The sequence below is a fragment of the Lepidochelys kempii genome, chromosome 6 (assembly GCF_965140265.1).
Source record: "Lepidochelys kempii isolate rLepKem1 chromosome 6, rLepKem1.hap2, whole genome shotgun sequence".
NCBI classification, from domain to species: Eukaryota; Metazoa; Chordata; order Testudines; family Cheloniidae; genus Lepidochelys; species Lepidochelys kempii.
The window spans coordinates 110312179-110331506 of record NC_133261.1 but is presented as its reverse complement, the minus strand read 5'-3'; the positions used below and the strand labels follow the sequence as shown (position 1 = coordinate 110331506).

The following is a 19328-nucleotide window of genomic DNA, read 5'->3' as shown; positions in this document are numbered from 1 at the left end:
GTTCAGAGACACTGTAGCTTTGTTGTTGCTTTCCATATGTAGAAATGTAGGTTTCCAAGGAATTCTTAGGAGCAGACAGAATACTGCATTTACTCCTCTCTCCCAGAAAATTGACGCTGTGTTGGAGATCTGAGGAGTCCATTTGCCCTGAGCCATATAGGGTCCCACACCTGTGCCCACCAAGAGAGACACTGACATTTATCATTCATAGGTTTGCCCTTGAGCAGATGAAGAAAACATTTCTGTCAGATGAAGGAAAAGCAAACCAATGGTGGAGTTCAGCTGCTGATCCACCAACTGTTCCTGGCAGACGGTCAATCAGGAAATACTGCAAAGGCTGAGATGAAGCATTACCCATGGCACTGTCTCCATACAGGCTACCATCATGCCAGTATTAGGGGCAGTGAGTGTGTGCCAATAATCTCTGGTTACTCAATATTACTTTTATCTCTTTGAAATCCTCCTCAATGACCTTCTTCCTACCAGAATACTTAAGATGGAGGAAAAAGAAGCCAAAATCTTGGGAGGAATGGAAGACACAGAGGCCTGTGAAACCTTTCCCTACTGTTCAGATGCAGCAGGCAGAGCATAGCTGACAGTCTGTATTGGACCTGGTGAGAGAACCATCACGAGGAATCTCACATCTACCCCTGAAACACAGAAGAAAGAAAAATAACCCCTCCACTGAGGACCGACAAGCTATGCTGATGAAGCAGTAGGTTCCCAAATCAAGTAGGACTAATGTTGAATATCCTTGAATCTTTCCATTTAAAAATGTTTCAGGCAGAGAGCATGAACATACACTAGACATGCCCTGGTAAATGGTATTTGGAAATCTGCCTAGAGTGATCCAGAGGAAGAAATGGAAAGCTTTTCTTTTCTCCTATCGTAGGGAACCCTGATTCAGCAAATTCACCCTGTGCATCTGAGATGCTGTACAGGAATCTGAATTGATGAGTCCTGTCAAAATGAAATGTAAAATATTTTCTAGAGCTAGTTCCAAATGAACTAGGTAGCTGAAAAGAAGGCCAAATACAACTCTCTCAACAAGAGAGGAGTGCTTGGGGACCATCTAAGAATGGGCTCAAATGAAGTCAGATACAAGGTAATCCTTGTAAGGGACTTGACCGATTAGTTTTCAGAGTAGCAACCGTGTTAGTCTGTATTCGCAAAAAGAAAAAGTACTTGTGGCACCTTAGAGACTAAAATTTATTTGAGCATAAGCTTTTGTGAGCTACAGCTCACTTCATCGGATGCATTTCCACTGAATGCATCCGATGAAGTGAGCTGTAGCTCACGAAAGCTTATGCTCAAATAGATTTGTTAGTCTAAGGTGCCACAAGTACTCCTTTTCTTTTTGACCGATTAGATTAATCCCCTGGGGAAAGAAAAGGGAGAGGGACTGGCTCTCTAAAAAAACAAACAAACAAAAAAACGAACAGCAAGAAATCAGTATTAAAGTATCAAAAAATGTTTTTCCAAAAATTGCAGGAGCACTTGCACCTAAGCTAGAATCCACAATTTTAGGGACTGATGTAGCTTCCTTTTCTAGATGGCTGGTCCTTTGAAAGCTATGTTTCTTGATGTTTGGATTTTCCCTCACTTTAGGCAGAGTCACCTTTCAAAATAGTAATTTTGAAATAGTAATTACTGTGGGGTAGCTTGGATTCAAGCCCCTGATATGCTTGTCTCCCTTAAAGAAGGTTTGATTGCTGTGCGGGTAGGGAGAAAGTCCAGGGCAGACTTGGGCCAACATCCACTGGGGAGGAGCAATATCGCCAACAGGCTGCTTGTATGACCACTCTGATGCATAGAACACAGCATCCTCAGGGACCACAATGAGGACAGGACAGGACAGAATAAGCTAGGTCAAACTAGGTGATTGAAAAGGGGCCCTGGCAGGGAAAAATAGCACTTCGCCACTATTCTGTTATAAAAATCACATTCATCTGGTAGGATTGAAAGGGGTTGGATGGGGTGAGGTGGAAAAGAAAGATTTGTTAGGCTGTGTCTACACTACAGAGGAAAGTCAATCTAAGCCACACAATTTGGGTTACGTGAACAGCATAACTCAAATTGATGTAGTTTGGATCTACTTATCGAGGGGTCCACACTATTCAATGTTGACAGGAGACACCCTCCCGTTGACTCCCATACTCATCTCGATCCAGTGGAGTACAGGAGCTGATGGGAGAGTGATCTGTGGTCGATTTAGTGGGTCTTCACTAGACCTGCTAAATTGACTGCCGATGTATCGATCGCCGCTCAGTAAGCGTAGACAAGCCCTCAGTCTTTTCTTTCAGGCAGAAGGGCTCTCTAAAAGTTCCTCCTCTGAGCATAAGGAGGCAAACAGAGCAGTTACTGTGACTAACAGTGGGGTTCCCCCTACACCCCATGAATCTGCTGATGTTCTTGAGGCAGGCAGGCAGTGAAAATGGTAGAAAGCTTTTGCAAATTAGCCAGGGCTTTTTAAAAACTATTTCAAGTCCAAAGACCTACAAGCTTTGGGAACCAGAGTCCTAACCCACACACAAGCATAGCTAAAGTTCCTCCCCTTCTCTCTGCTGCCTATGTGACAGTTAGTTGGACTACAGGGAGTGCAAGAGTAACTAGGCTATGAAACAAGCATGATGCATAGGGCATAGACACTAATGCCCTCCCTGAAACTCCCTGGCAATTACAAATGGTTGCACTGTGGGGCCCCAGAAAAGTTTTTCTCCCCTTACCTCATATTGCTTGCAGGCTTGGTGGCATGATGCAGGTTCTTGTGGTAGCAGACTGACAGTGCTTGTTTCCCAAGGTTGACTTCCTCCTACTTGCAATATCCTCAAAGAATCCACAATAGGAGCTGCTGAATCAGTGAAGTGTGGAGCTTTAAGAATAAGATGTGCCAATTATATTTTTAAAAGCTTTTCCAAGAAGTGAATTTAACTTAATTATAAAAGCTATTAAAATAAGATGTGTTCAATTTGACTATAGAAATTCCTAATCATTCACCACCAGAGTTATGTAAGCACAACTGTGAGAAACTTTTTTGGTAACAGGAGTCAACATCTACTCAGGGGATCCAATACTCCAAAGAAGCTGCTCAGTGGGATCTCTGCTTTCTCATACACAATATATACACTGGGTGACAATGCTGATTTATGTTTCTAAGATAACAAAGCTGATCAATACAGAATACAATTAAATAACCTGGCCTCAAATGGCATTCTTGTTCTAATGGCAAAACTGGTTAAAGATGAAGTGCAATATATACTTCACCCTAAGCAAACCTCAAAACAAACCAAACCAAAAAACCAAAAAAAAAAAAAAAACCACAAAAAAACCACAAACAAAAAAAAACCAACCCCACATTGAACAAAATAGATACCGCTTCCAACAGAATGGAGAGGGGAGAATGGGGAGAGAAATATACCTTCTTTAGTGGAGATGCTCAGACACCACATGTGCTGTATTAAAATACAGATAAAATCTGCTTGGATAACACTAGACTAAGTTGTTCTTGTCCTTTTCGAAAAACAAAATGCCACATTTATGCAACTACTATGATGATCAGTTCCTGTAGAAAGTAAGTTAACTTTAAACTATCTGCCACTGCCTCCCAAAAATGTAGCCATGGGGGGGGGGGGGAACAAAAACAAAACCCCAAAACAAAACTAGTATTGTCTTTTCAATAGTCCAATGTACATTTTTAAGTTACCCAACCACTTCACTATTCTTCTGCCTCCAAAACCAGAGACGCAGGGTCTATTTTAGGAATAAAATTAAATTAGTTGTAAATGAAAATCCTTCCTTGGTATTTGTAAAATGGCCTGTGTGTTATGCAAGCACTTAACATCCTAGTTGAAACCAAAGTCCAACAATTTGGAAAGAAGTTTTGCTACCTAATTTTAATCTTGTAAAATTTGATGGATTATATTCTCATAACAGATGCAGAGACTGAGGTCTACAAACATATTACTACCAGACACTGTTTGGAACAACATTCTTTAAGCCTTTTTTTTTTTCCACATTCTTTTAAAACAATACATATGCATTCTTTGTGCAAATTCTTGTGTTTGTCACTCTTTCACTGTTTACTACAGTACACACAGATTTATTACTCAACATTTGTAACAAAGTGTTAGAAATCATTTGCGATTAGACCATCAAAAGAATATTGTGTATGTTAAAACTTATTGGGAATTTTCACGGTTTTTTGTTCCTTGCTCTAAGCATGGATCTCCGTTACTGCACCTGGTCCAAAACTGAAGGCTAGCCCAATCAGACAACAAAGAGTTCTCTCAATATTCCAGTGTCACCATTGAACCCACCCATCCACCCCTTGACTAAGTAAAGAAGCACCCCACCCACACACCTCCACTCCACCCACCCCTTACCTTGATTAAGGAGAGAAACACAATTAATTTAGACACTGTATTGTTCCACTGATTGGCTGGCTGTGGGTGCTGAAACTGTCACCAACTCCATTATTCCAGTTAATAGGAGTCCAGGTCACTCCCAAACCCAGAATTACTGTCACCAATTCTGACTAAAATTACCACCTTTGGTATATTCTGTTTTGCCACAGATGTATTACTTAATCAAAAATCATTGTAATTGAATGCAAAGTAAAGGAAACTTGAGTTTTATTTAAGCTTCCAATTTCTGGGAGGTTCAAGAACTGTAATTATTCTGGACAAAAAAAAAGAAAATAGACTGTGCTTACAGATCATCTTCTGCCATACTCTTTCATTAGGACCACTGTTTTATTGTTGTCCTTTCTATTACATGGGTTGTACATATTATCAGGTGTTAATAAAAGGTCAGTGCCTGTACAATACATTCTACAACTGAGCACCACTTTCCGTAACTGAACAGGCAAAGAGAAATTACACTGAACATCAGCATCTGGCAGTATTTTTCCAAAAAAAGTGACTAAAATGGGTTTAAATTGATTAACACTATTAAATCACATCTAATATTTGATACTACATGATTTCATTACAGCTATACGATACAATTATACAAAAATGTGTTAACATCAAAGAATACAACCAAAATTAAGATAGCAAACAAAACCTATATAACTTTTTTCTTTACAGGAAAATACTTTTGAAGTATGCATGTAACTGCCCATTCTTTTAAAGAAAATCTACTGCAAGCAAAGTTATCAACCTCCAGAAAAATCACACATAGCATTACTAAGCATATCCCCAAAAAGTGTACAATATGCACACTTGGAAAATACAAAATTAAAAAAATTGTAAGCAACAGGTGAGCTTCATATTTATAAGAATGTGAAAAGAAGTCCAATTTTAGCACTGTTGTATAAAGAATTGTCTCTTTTTGATGCAAGTTCATCAATTGTCCCCTCCTGCTGGGAGCACACTTTACAAAACACCGTGTTCTTGAAACTGGATTACAGAGCAAAGTAGAGCATCTTAGCAACGTCATCTTAAAGTTTTTATTTATTTATTTACTACTTTATCAAAACATGTCCTTTAGGTGGGTAGGGTTCTTTTTTTAAAATTCTTTCCTAGAAACAATATACAAAGGGGAGGCATATTTATTCCCATACTCCTGTAAGATGCTTTGAGAGTTCAAGAGCTTTCTTCTCGCTTACTTTCACTGGTTGTTTTTGGCCTTAGCATGTGTTAAGATGTGAGATTTCAGGTTAGTTGATTGAGCAAACTTCTTATTACAGCCGTCAAACGGGCACACATAAGGCCTGTCGCCAGTGTGAATTCGCACATGTGTGCGTAAATTGAAGTCCAGTGAAAATCGCTTTCCACATCCTTCAAATGTGCACTGTTGAAAGGAAAGGTCATAGATTAAAAACAGTCCCAACAGGAGCAATGGATACTTGATAAGTCAGCAAAAGATTCTTGCTTGCATTACTGAATTCCCTTTACAAATATCAGGTCCTGATCCTGCAGTCCATTTTCCCTGAAAACTCCCACTAAAACCAGTGGGAGCTTTGCCTGAGAAATAAATTGCAGGTCTTAGCATATCAACATTGAATTCATTACATCTCATTTAACATATGAAGTTTTGGTTTTTTTAGTGAAAGCCTAAAGAGAAAACTGATGACTGGTATTTTTCTCAAAATAATTGCAATGTACACAGTAGACTACTGTGAACGAAAATTCTGAAGACAGCAGAGCTCCAAGCTTGCAAAAAGTAAGCACTTTCTCTACACACGCCCTCTTTTACTCCTAGAAGGATTCTGCACCACTGTGCAATGCAGAATTTCACAGAAATTAACACTGTGCACACAGAATTTCCTTTCCCCCCACAGAAATGGGCTACAGTGCTTGCTAGCCGCCAATAGGGGTCACTTGACATGCTGGGGAAGGGAGAGGGAGCTAGAGAGTTCCAGGCAGTTGCAGTTCCCAGCATGCCTTGAGGGAAGGAGAGGGTGGCAAGGAGAAAACTCCATGCAAGCCTGGGACCAAGCATCAGGCTGATTCTCAATCTGGATCCCCAGGAGGGAGGAGGGTGTCGGGGGTGGGGGGGGGCAGGGGGAAGAGAGGAAAGGGATTGTGGGTGTCTGGTCCCCTGGCTGGGCCTGGGGGAGGGGAGGGAGCAGAGAAACAGGAACTGGGTTGTCATAGAGTTACTCTCAGTTAAAGCAGCCCTCAGCTTTAGAATTTGGTACCCCTCCTTCCCACTTGCTCCAAAAAGCAGCTAGACTCCATTCAACTGCAGGGACTCAGACTGCAATTTCCCCCAGGTTTTTGGGGAGAGAAGGGCACAGAACAATAATGGTTATTTGTGGGTCAGATGGGCTACTGTTCAGATAAGATATTTATTTTATGAGTTGTTGCCACACAGGGGCGAGATGAGCAGCTAACTCATGCTTTATACAATTGTTCTTAATGTACACAGAAGAGCCACAAGAGCCTGGATCAGAATGGGTTTTTTTTTGTGCTACAAATAAAAACAGATAAATGTATGAATAAAAACTCCACAGCCACAAGGAATATTTGCTTCTGGGAAACAAACAACAAAACCCACAACTTACTGAATTCAAGCCATCATGTTCTATGAAAAGTATAAATTTTAAGGCCAAAAGGAACTACTGTGATAATCTAGTCTAGTCTGACTTCCTGCATAACTCATGCAATACTGAATAGAGCAAGAACTTGAACTTGGGTATCCCGTCTTCCAGGTGAATACTCTAACCACTGGGCTAGAGAATCACTCAGAGGTGGATAATTCAGGAAATGACTTGGGGACTTTTAATTCTTAAAATGATTAGGAACAATATTTAGTGGCTTTTTTTTTTAAGACCAGAAGAAGTGGTAGGTTTGGAGGTTTTCTGTATTAAAGAATCTCATTTTTAGATTATCAGTTTGTGTCTTATGACAGATTAGTTTCTTGAATTAAAAGAGGATATCTTAACTGAACTGATGTGCATCAGTTATTTCTGCATGTTGTATAATTCAGAGTCTAGAGTAATTTTTGAATGATATTTACCATATGAAGAAGGCTGGGGACCTCTGGTGGCAGGAGCTCAAGCGTCTCCTACATTGTCGTAGCATCAGAGGATATTCAGTGGGTAGTTCATGGCTTTAATTTTAAGTTGATTAACACTCAGAACTTGAAAGTTAAGCATTCTGATTAGCCAATGGTGCATCAAACAGCACAAGAAAAAAAGTGTGTCTGCTGACAATATGGGAGACATTAAAAAAAGGAGAATGAAAATTTCTCCCCCCATGGGGAGTATCCCCACTGTAGATTTTAACGTAAAGAATTCAGGCAGTTTGTTTACAAATGTGTTCCAAAAACAGCCTCTAAAGAAAACAAAAATCCACACAATTAATATATTGTTATCCAGCTTTGCAGTCTTAATCTGCCAAGCTACACAGTAGGACTCTTAATAGCGAAAGACATTCCACTTACACACCCTAATCAGCATAACCTGAGGCCTTGTTTACATTGGTAAAATACATCAAGTTGAAAAAGAGGAAGCAATGAGGGTTTCCTCAAATATGGTTTCAAAGTCTAATTTTCTTGCAAGTAGGCTAGAATGATAGTTACATTTAAATGTGCTGATGTGTGTGCTATAATGCACCCCGCTTCCAAAGTATACCTGGAAATAAACAATCATAATTTTGTCTAAGCATTAATAATTAGTGAACAGAGAACTTGTTCTAACTTCTCTAAGGATCTGATCCAATGCCCTCTGAAGTCAATGAAAAGGCTGCTATTGGTATCAACAGACTTTGGATCATGTTTTGATTTTGCCTGTCAAGTAACCACATGCAATTTTATTTTGAGACAAGGTGCTTCCTTGCCTCAACTGGAAGGAAAGCCAGGTAAGCATGGTGTCTTGCCTTACTTTTGTTTTTATTATTATTATTATTATTAAAAAAACTTGAATACTCTGCATGTCTCGCAAGTGGCCATACCTGAAAGGGCTTCTCTCCAGTATGAACTAGCTGATGTCGCTTTAGTTTGGAACTCTCCACAAAGGCCTTGCCACATTCTGCACATACATGTACTCGAGGACCATGAGTGTGCAGATGCTTCCTCATAGCAGAGTTGTCCCTGAACATTTTTGTGCAGCCCTTAAAGAGAATAATAAAAAAACTTAGTCAATACATAAACACGTTCCGATAATAAAATGTCTAGCATTTTAGTAAATGAAAGTTTAGTTACCCCTCCCTTTTCCCTGGAAAAATACCTTAAAATAGAAGCTGGCCCTGAAAAGACATACTCCCTCACATTGATACATATTTTACTTTGACTTAGGAGGCTAAAAATAAAACACTTTTACAGTAAAATTATCACAAACTCTTACTATAGACACACAGTAAATATCAATAATTTAAGAGGTGAGGAAAAAAAATCCAACTCACTCACCCATACAACATTAGTGTACTACATGCAGTCAAGTTTTATTAACATATACTGCATCTTCCCCATAAGATCATATCCTATTAACAGAAGCACAGGTGACAAACTGAAGAAAATTTACGGTAGTCCGAGGGCTAGCAAAAGGTAAAATGATGGTAGTCCACCGCTACCTTTGGTGGGCCCCATATTCTTTGTGCAAGTGATGTCTGTCTCTGTCCATCTCCTACTGTCCCTCTTTCTTCTTTCTTTGTCTGTTTCCCGTTCCTGACAGAGAAAGAAGCAAGAGGGTCTCCAAGGCACAGCAGCTACAGAAGAAATCTATTCCATAATGCACTGAGAGCAGAATGAATCTGATAAATTGACTAGGATTACAAAGGTAACAGCTGTGTGGTTTCTAGGGAGGGGAAAGGAGGATCTGGTGCTGCTGGGTCACGAAGACTGAAGACCACCACCTGCATCACAGAAAGGCAGAATACAGATCTCACACCTGAGCAACAAGAGAGTCTATGACCCCAAGTAATGGGAACTCACCCCCACTTCTTGAAGATCCTGCATCTGCAGATTCACTTATTTTTTGAATATTGCATTTGCAGAGAGACTAAAGACAGACAAAATTAGGCTGAAGTCCTACCTAGTTATAATGGTTCTTCATTGAGCTATTCCCTTTCTGCATCCCTAATCTATGAACTTCCCATTCTATCTTTCCTGGTTGCTAAGATTTGGAAAAGAGAATTATGATCATTTTTACAGAATTCTGTTGTCCCAGATATCATACTTGTTCAAAATTCATGTTAACTTTTTCAAATCTTTCACCACACATTTCTATCCCCCTTCTTACTGATCAACTGTGCTCTATTCCTTCTTTGTTTGCCTGCTGCTTCTGCCATCCCCATGGCATCCTTTTTTAAAAGAGCTTTTCCCAATCCCCTTGCCAACTTTAAATGCCACTAAACACCAACCAATAGACAGACGAAGGACAGAAGTTACTTACTTATAAATATTACCACCTATCTTTTTCATCAGATCTCGAAGGACTCACCAAAAGTGGTAAATATCCTCCACATTTTATAGATGGGGATACTGAAGCACAGAGGGGTGAAGTAACATGCCCAAGGTCACCCAGCAGGCCAGTGACAGAACTAGGAGTAGAGCCAGTGTCTTTTGAATCCCTCCCCCTACAATACTAGGCAGCCTCACCTTCTATACCACTGAGCAAGCCCAGACCCTTTTTGAAAAAGCACCCCTTTACAAAGCTAGTCCACAAAAGGACGAAGACTAGCTACAATGTTAATAATCTAGAGGCTTTATATTTCATACATAAACCATTACATCAAAAATAAACCAACTGGATTATGAAAAAGTCCCCAAATGCCTCTTTGGCTAATTACCATACATAGGGCCCTATGAAATCTGCATTACTGAGAACATGGACAGAATCAAAACATTAATGTGGAATTCTGCTCTCCCCAGCACTTGGATCAAAGGGGCAGGCAGGCTAAGAGTCAAACCTTCTGATCTGATGTGCAGAGCCAGTCCAGGGTGGGGGCTGATGTTGGGGTGTCTCCTTCCCCTCACTGGTGTGCCCAGTCTCCACTGAGCGAGGGGGGGGCACATGGGAGAACGAGGGGGCACTTGTCTGTACACCAGCCTCTGGCTCAGGAGTGGTTGCAGTAGCTGCTGTCTGAACAAGTGTGCAGGCTGGTGAGTGCTCGGCTTAAAGAGAGACTGTGCAGACACTCCCACCAGTTTTGTGGACTTCTTGTGTTACTGTTCACAATTGTCAGTTTGGTCATATTAATGAGTGCGACTTTAAAAAGCAATTTAAAATGTATTCCTTTTACCTTATACTGTATATCTGCCGGACGTTTTGTTTAAATTGTAGGGTTTTTTTTGTGTGTAAGATCAATTTTTCCCATTGCAATCCAATTCTGAACATTTGAATGCATTTACAGTAAGGCTACTTAAATTGGGGTCAATGTATCAAACAATTTTTATTTAAAAAGACCATAAACGTGGAATTATTAAAAAAACCAAAAAACCGAAATCAAAACAAATCCAAAAATCCACAATAAAACTGATTTCTTCAGGCCCTACATACACAGAAGATCTAACCAGATGACTTTCTTAGTCACTCATACCAAAAAAATCACCTCTACTATCCAGCATAAAAGTTGGGGCAATGGATTTGTGGGATGAAGACTGTATTTCATGATAAAGACAGAAACCTTTCTTACAAATTCAACCCAGTTAAATTAACTGCGCTACCAGGGCTTCCCTGTTGTCAAAGGTCCCTCAAAGCATATCAGAAACTTTAATAAATTCTTAAGTTTTGTTAAGGAGTTTCAGATTCCATATGAATTTTGAAGTGTACATGAAAATAAACCAGAACTGGTAGTACCATACAACTGCATGAGGAGTGCAAGTTTGAAAACAGCAACTGATTGAGCGATCCACCTTCCAATCTACCAGGGTGTAGCCGTGTTAGTCTGTATCCACAAAAACAACAAGGAGTCCGGTGGCACCTTAAAGACTAACAGATTTATTTGAGCATGCTCAAATCTGTTAGTCTTTAAGGTGCCACCGGACTCCTTGTTCCAATCTGCAATTCTGCAGGCTCTCTCTTTGGGAGCTACTTCTGCCAAACTGGGAATAACCGTATCTGAACAGGTCTTAAGTTCTGAAAAACCAAGGAGCCACCACTTCTAAATAAGTTTCCCCCACCGGCTTCACAATCCCTTTGACTAACAGGCTTCAAGATTTCCATGTCTTTATTCAAAAACGAAACTTCACAAATGAATGGGATGAAAAAAAAACTATTTATATTGACTCTGAAATCCCAACTACTCTGTGGAAAGGAGAAGGGAAGCCTTAAGAGGTATTTCTTGGTTACACAGAAGTAACAAAGTTGTCCTAAGAGTTACCTCTATACTGATAGAGGAACTTTTTGGGGAGGGGAAGTGGAAAAGCAGCAATAAGGAAGTATTACTTTTCTTCTCCCACTTAACATAGACAACTTAACGTTTATCAGAAGTATAATTAAATCAGAGAAATAAGAGCAGGATTGATTTCAAGTTGTGAAGAACTAACATCTCTCCTCAGAGGAAGAATAACTTAACTCTGGGTCTCCAAGTACAACTTTAAGGAAAGATGAACATACATCCTGAAAGTGTGGGATTAGAATAGGGGTTGGCAAACTATGACCCACGCCTGCATCTGGCCCACCAGCTGATTTAATCTGGCCCTCAAGCTCCCACTGGGGAGCAGGGTCGGGTGCTGCACTGTGCATGCTTGCTGTGGCTCTGCGTGGCTCCCGGAAGCAGCAACATGTCCTCCCTCTGGCTCCTACACATGGGGCAGCCAGGGGGCTCCGCACGCTGCCCCCACCCTAAGCGCCGCCCCCATTGACCAAGAATATGGCCAATGGGAACTGCAGGGGTGGCGCCTGTGGACAGGGCAGCATGCAGAGGCGCCTGATTGCAGCTCCACGTAGGAGCCAGAGGGGAGACACGCTGCTGCTTCCTGGAGCCCCTCCCATGCCCCAACCCCCTGCCCCACCCCGCCCTCCAAACCCCTCAGTCCCAGCCCAGGGCACCCTTCTGCACCCCAAACTCCTCATCCCCAGCCTCACCCCAGAGCCTGCACCCCCAGCCGGAGCCCTCACTTGCATCCTGAACTCCTCATTTCTGGCCTCACCTCAGAGCCCTCACCCCCTCTTGCGCCCCAAACCCAATTTCGTGAGCCCACCATACCATTTCCATACTCAGATGTGGCCCTCGGGCCAAAAAGTTTGCCCACCCCTGGATTAGAAAGTCAACATATAGAGCCTGAATAGGAACTCAGTGTTCCCAGACTGGATGCTTGGGCTCGAGGCTAGTAAGGAACAAATCTTCGGTCTATGTTACTGATCTGTAATGTGCACTATTAAATATCTGCACAGGCAAACATTCTTAGGCTCACACTATCTAGAAACCAAGCCCCACAACCTGTAATGATTTCATATCAAGGCTGGGTACACCTAGATCTCAGGAATACACTTTGGACAGTTTTCAGAACAGGTTCATGCCATCAAATAAGTATTCTAAATTATTGTTGCAATATCCTTGTCCATAATAGTGTATGGTAGCTATCAAAAGACAACATATAGAAGTGCTAACCATAAGAGTAGGGACCAGAGTGCTCTCCTTTATTTAAGAAGTGGCCACAGAAAAGATCTGATTAAATAGTCTAGGGCAGCAGTTCTCAACCAGGGATACGTGTACGTCTGGGGGTACATCAACTCCTCTAGATATTTGCCTAGTTTTACAACAGGCTACTTGAAAAGCACTAGTGAAGTCAGTACAAACTAAAATTTCATAGACAATGATTTGTTTATACTGCTTTGTATACTATACACTGAAATGTAAGTACAATATTAATATTCCGATTAATTTTATTATATGGTAAAAATGAGAAAGTAAGCAATTGTTCAGTAATAGTGTGCTGTGACACTTACATTTGTGTCTGATTTCGTAAGTTTTTAAGTGAGGTGAAACTTGGGGAGTACACAAGACAAATCACTCTTTAAAGTGGTACCGCAGTCTGGAAAGGTTGAGAGCCACTAATCTAGGGGTATATCTACACTGCAGCTGGGAGCCAGCCTTACAGCGTGGATAGAAACTTGTGCTAGAGGGGCTCACACTAATGTGCTAGAAATAGCCATGTGGACATTGTGGCACTGGCGGAGGCTCACACTATCCGGACAAGCTTGGCACCAAGGTGGGCTTGAGCTGCTCCTGGGGGAATTATGTGCACAATATTTTAAAATTCTGCAGATTTTGTTAAGAACACCACTATATAATCATGCCAGTTTCAATTATTTGGTAATTTATTTCAAGATACCTGCCAGCAAAAATTCACCCACAAGTAGAGAGTTAAAGAAACCCCTACGACAACTCAGTTTCTCTGCCCCCTTCCCTCCCAGAGCCCAGCTAGGGGGCCAGACACTCACCCCCGCCCAGACACTCTCACCCTCCAAGACCAGAGGGAGAAACAGCCTGATGCTGGGTCCAAGACTTGCATGCCGCCACCTCCTTCCTTCAGGACATGCTGAGAACTGCAGCTATTGGGAACCCTCCAGTTCCCGCCTGTTCCCCCTAGCCCTGTGCCAGGTCCAGTGGCCTCTAGTGGCGGCCAACATCTCTGCAGCCCATTTCTATGAGGAAAAAAGGAAATTCTGCATGCATAACATTAATTTATGCAAATTTCTGCATTGTGCCGTGGCACAGAATTCCTCCAAGAGTAGCTTGAGCTCAGGTGCTTCTGCCAGTGCCACAACGTCCACACAGCTATTTCTAGCACAAATCCGTATACCGGAGCTGGGAGGCTAGCTCCCCGCTGCAACACAGACATACCCTTGACCTTTATTGAATAAAAGTTCTCCAATGATCTTTCACGTTATCAATATCATGAGCCAGGTGTGAGTCACAGCAGTACAGAAACTTAAAGGAATATAGTTTGGGTTGAGTCTAGAGGATTAATGAGGTATTTCATAGAGTGACAGAAAATTACATTACTGGGACAAAGGGTCCTGCCATACTCCTATGATTACCTTACATGCATACAAGATTCCCTTTTGTGTTATGACATTCACACTGTGTAGAAAGAGTTGAGGAAATCTTTTGGCATCTGGAAAGCACCTAAAGAGAGGCAACTGTATTTAAAGTAATAGGCCTCAATATTTAGCTTTAATACAAATATTCAGCTATTCCTACCCTAATAGAAAAAAGCTAGCCACACAAAATTCATTTCCACAAGTGACTAATCACTGAAATGCTTTAAGTTCAGAGAGTTTCACTTACTTTGTGAGGACATGCTATCGTTCTTGGAGCATCATCTTCTTTAATTTTTCGTGGCTTCATTCTTACAAAACAAAGAAGAAAACACTGATAAGTGTGTAGAAGCAACCTTCCTAAAATGGTTTGCTTTAATATTAAAAAAAATCCTGCAAGTTACATACACATCGACTGTGCTTGGAGTTTAATGCTGTAGTGAGGCTATATTAAAATTAAAAAAAATACCGTAACAGTATATTTTTGCATTTTGAAAAAGCAATTTAGTCCATACAACACGAACTTTCAAATCTGAAGATCTTTATATAAGCAACTTTCAGATACAGAACACTGTACATTTAAAAGTATGATTGTCAATTAATTGCAGTTAACAAGCAAGAAACACAAAACTAGATTAAAAATAGTTGCAATTAATCACAGGTTTCAACGCATTGTTGAACAGAATACCAATTTAAATTATACATATTTTTGGATATTTTTCTATGTTTCCAAATATACAGATTTCAATTACAGCATGAATACAAAGGGTACAGTGCTCACTTTATTTTTTATTACAAATATTTGCACTGTAAAAAAGAAAAAATAGTATGAGGTGAATTGAAAAATACAAGTACTGTAGTGCAATCTCTATCGTTCAAGTGCAGAGCTGTGGAGAGGGCAGACGACCTGTACTGACAGAGATGTTGTCACTAGGAACCCAAATAGTTTCTTGTGGGCTGGACGAATGGATACCTGAAAACAGGCATCTTGCAGATTGAGAACCACAAAACAGTCTTGAAGTATTTAATGAGGGAACTATAGAGGTCAGAGTCACCATTCTGAACTTGAAACACTGGATGAACTTGTAGACCTTTAATGTTTCAACTCTTATAGATTCCAAATCCAGAAGGGACCACTCTGATTATCTAGCCCAGAGATGGGCAAACTACGGCCCACGGGACCGTCTTGCCTGGCCCCTGAGCTCCCGGCCAGGGAGGCTACCCCAGCTCCTCCCCTGCTATCCCCTCTGCCCTGCAGCCTCAGCACAGTGCGCCGCCGGTGCTCTGGCTTGCCACTCCTGCCGGGCAGGGTGGCAGTGTGGTAAGGGGCCGGGGAGGGACTGGACAATGGGCAGGCGGTCCCGGGGGGTGCGGCAGTCAGGGATCAGTTGGATGGGGTGGAGGGGGAGGGAGTCAGGGGTGGATAGTGGTTGGGGCAGTCAGGGAACAGGGGGGTGGATGGATAGGTGTGGGAGTCCCAGGGGGCCTGTCAGGGGGCAGTTGGATGGGGCAGAGGTTCTGGACAGTCAGACGGGGGAGGGGGCGGTCAGGGGACAAGGAGCAGGGGGTGGTGGTGTTTGGATGGGTTGGAGGTTCTGAGGGGGGCAGTCAGGGGGCGGGGTTCAGGCTGTTTGGGGAGGCACAGCCTTCCCTACCCAGCCCTCCATAAAGTTTCGCAACCCTGATGTGGCCCTCAGGCCAAAAAGTTTGCCCACCCCGATCTAGCCTGACCACTTGATAACAGGCCACAGAACTTCTCCAAAATCATTCCTGGCGCTTATCTTTTAGATAAACATCCAATCGTGATTTTTAAAAATTGCCAGCGATAGAGAATCCACCACAATTTTTGAGTTTGATAAAAATGTACCCCTTCTTTCCACCCTGAATTTGTCTAACATCAACTTCCAGTCATTGGATCGTGTTATACTTTTCTCTGCCAGATTGAAGAGCCCAATATTAAATATTTGTTCCAAGTAGATATTTATAGACTAATCAATTACCTCTTACCCTTCTCTTTATTAAGCTAAATAAAGAGAACTTCTTGAGTCTAATCACTATAATGGCAGCTTTTCTAATCCTTTAGAAATTCTTGTGGCTTTTCTCTGAACCCTCCCTAATCTACAAACATCCTCTTTAATCGTGGATACCAGAACTGGACAGTATTTCTAGCAGCAGTTGCACCAGTGCCAAAAACAGAGATAAAAACCTCTGGTCTGACCCAAGATTCCCGTTTATGCATCCAAGGATTGTTTTAGTCCTTTGTTTTTCTTTGGGATGAGAAAGATAATGGGACTAACCCCTTGTCCTATATCTTTGAGTCCCTCCTCCACTGCTCCAAATTGTAGAAGGGAGTCCACTTTTTGTTTGAACAGTATCTTGTGAAAATGGTCCCTCAAAAAAAAGAAGAAAAAAAAAAGATGGGGAATGGGGCTAACAGGTCAGAAAGAGACTGGAATTGGATAGAATATCCATTGTTTACTATTTCCAAGACTCAGTAGTCTGAGTTGATCTGAGTCCAAACTTACCAAAAATAAAAAGAGATAGTTGCCAAGGTGGGGGGTGGCAGGGGAAGAGAGACAGAAGGGAAGAGATCTCAAGGTTCTGCCAGGCTCTCGGTAATGGCATCAAACCTGCTTCTTAGGGAAAAAACAGACTATGCAGCACCAGAGAAAGGCTGAAACCTCTTCTTTCTGGACAGTTCCAAGGTCTGAGGATGGTAACAGTATGTGGGCACAGAAACGGTACCTGAAAGAAGTCCTGTCTCACTTACTTCCATCTTTGTACTGGAAAAGAGGTCCAGAGAATATAGTCACCTTAGATTCCTTTAAGGATTAGAGGAATTCACCACAGTTTGAAGTAAAGTTAACTTCAAAAGGTCCTCAATTTTGGTTCGGACCTCCCTGGAAAATCCCTCAAGATTGGAAAAAGTAAGGTCTTTTAGACAATAGACAAAGTATATTCCACTATATTGTTTACTGCAGCCTGCAACTGGATGCGGGTTATCAGCTATCCCTCAGATGGGGATGGTCTTTAGTTCTTTTCAGTGATCGAGGTAGCCTATCTACAAACAGTGTGTCTCAATTCAAATAATTTTATTTTGACAGAAGCACTTGGTAATTATCCAACGGCATATGGAGGCTGGTAAATGAATACTTTGCATCCAAACAGGTCCAGTTTCTAAGTCTCTCCCCTTACATATGGATTTGGGAGATCCCTGCCACTTTGATTGCTCTTAGACCGCAGCTTCCAGAAACAATTTTGATACTGAGTGGGAATAAAAGTACTTCAAAGTTCTTTGGAAGGGATGTGGAATCTCCTGTCAGCCCACTTGGATGTGGCCAAAACAGAAGCTAGCGCATGTCGCAGGTCTTCTGTGGGCTGATCCTCATTTATAAGCAAGACGAGCCTGTCAACAATGGAAGTGTGTAAAATGTGCAGGAGTTTGAAAGGTTTCTCCTGCACCACTTCTAGAGTGTATCTAGAGTCTCTGCCATAGATCTGATGAGGTCCTGGAATGCCTTGAAGTCATCAGCTAAAGACAATGTTAATTTACTGCCTCATTCTTCCCCTTATAGCATTCATCACTTTCCTCCTGATACTTTTTGAGGCTCTAAGGCTGCACTAGCTGACTTGACTTGTTATCTTGACTGCCTCTTTGGGCAGCAGTATCTAATCCACAAGGAGGCAGATTACTCAGGCTTGCATGAATACAGCTACATTCCCTTGGGTGTCTAGTCAAGCCAGAGCTGAAAAGGGTATGGATACTGGATTGAGGGACACATAGGGGTGTGCATGTAAAAATCAAGAAGGATATTCCCCATGAGCCCTAAGTCATTTACTGCTGTCCCTTATAGATCCCTTTCTGATTCACATTGTACAGCCCAAAAGGGATGGAAGGAGGAGTCCCTATTGTGCCCCAACAGGGATGCAGACAAGGAATACATGGCTTCCAAGACAGGGGTCATCCTGTCAGGAGTGCTGTGGCTCTGTTGTGCTCTCCCTAAGCAAGTAGTAGGTTAATTCAGTACTAGAGATATCTTCTTGACCTGCCACACCAACAGCTTGGTAGCTGATGCTTTTTCTTCTTCTGGTATATGGCTTTTGATGGCACAAAAAATGAATTAGATGGTGGGTATGTGATGTAGTCACTCTTAAGTGCATCCACCCACCATCAATATGATAAAGAGGGCATTCTATAACCAAATAGCACATAGTTCTTGAGCTGCATAGGAGCAGGATGGGACGCTCAGGAAGACCCAATGGTAAAGATGCAAATTAAACTGCCCATGACCACAACACATCCCATTGTAACAAAAAAGGATCTTTTGGTTCATATGGTTATTCTGAAGGGCTTGAGAGAGCTAATCCTGAGAGCCTAGGAAACATAGATCTGAGTTGTCTAACTGCCAAGACATGTGCCATTGCTCCAAAAATATAGTCCTGCAGTACCTGTTGCCACTGTGCCTTAGAAAGGTTGTCTGATAGGGTCAACTATTTCAGTGTTTCTGATATGACTTTGAGATAAAATTATGAAGTAAGCTGTCTTGATAGTTGGCTGTGCACAGTAATGAGGCCAGGGCCTTGCCTTATTCCTAATTACTGGGGAAGCAATTCCAGCCAGGACTGGAATGTCGGAAACTGGAGTTGTCTGGGTTGTACCACTGATGTATGCAAGGCAGAATTGATCACTGAGTCCAACTTGTCACAATGACAACTGGAGCCCTAAGGTGCTTCACAGTATTAAGCAGGTGTAATCATTAGGGCATTGGTAGCTATCCGTAAGGTTGCAACACTAATGCCCATGAGTTGCCAGCAAGTCTGCAACACAACCAGATTTTGCAAGTCTTCTTGATGTTTTGATGAATGGACAGAGCAGTCACACTTTATTGCCAGA

The 19328-nt window shown here is 41.8% G+C and overlaps 1 protein-coding gene across 3 annotated transcripts in view; it reads right to left on the bottom strand.

The window, feature by feature from the left end:
* Nucleotides 1-4614: 4614 nt before the first annotated feature.
* YY1 (YY1 transcription factor) overlaps nt 4615-19328 on the bottom strand; it is a 38083-nt gene continuing 23369 nt past the window's right edge. For 2 of the 3 annotated variants that reach the window (XM_073349643.1, XM_073349644.1), the window contains 3 exons: nt 14685-14745; nt 8400-8558; nt 4615-5793 (listed from right to left, as the gene is read on the bottom strand). In XM_073349643.1, coding sequence (XP_073205744.1) covers nt 5611-5793; nt 8400-8558; nt 14685-14745 — 403 coding nt within the window. In that variant the 3' untranslated portion in view covers nt 4615-5610. Of the gene's footprint in view, nt 5794-7464; nt 7782-8399; nt 8559-14684; nt 14746-19328 lie in introns of all 3 variants that reach the window. The other variant, XR_012159561.1, reaches the window with a different exon arrangement.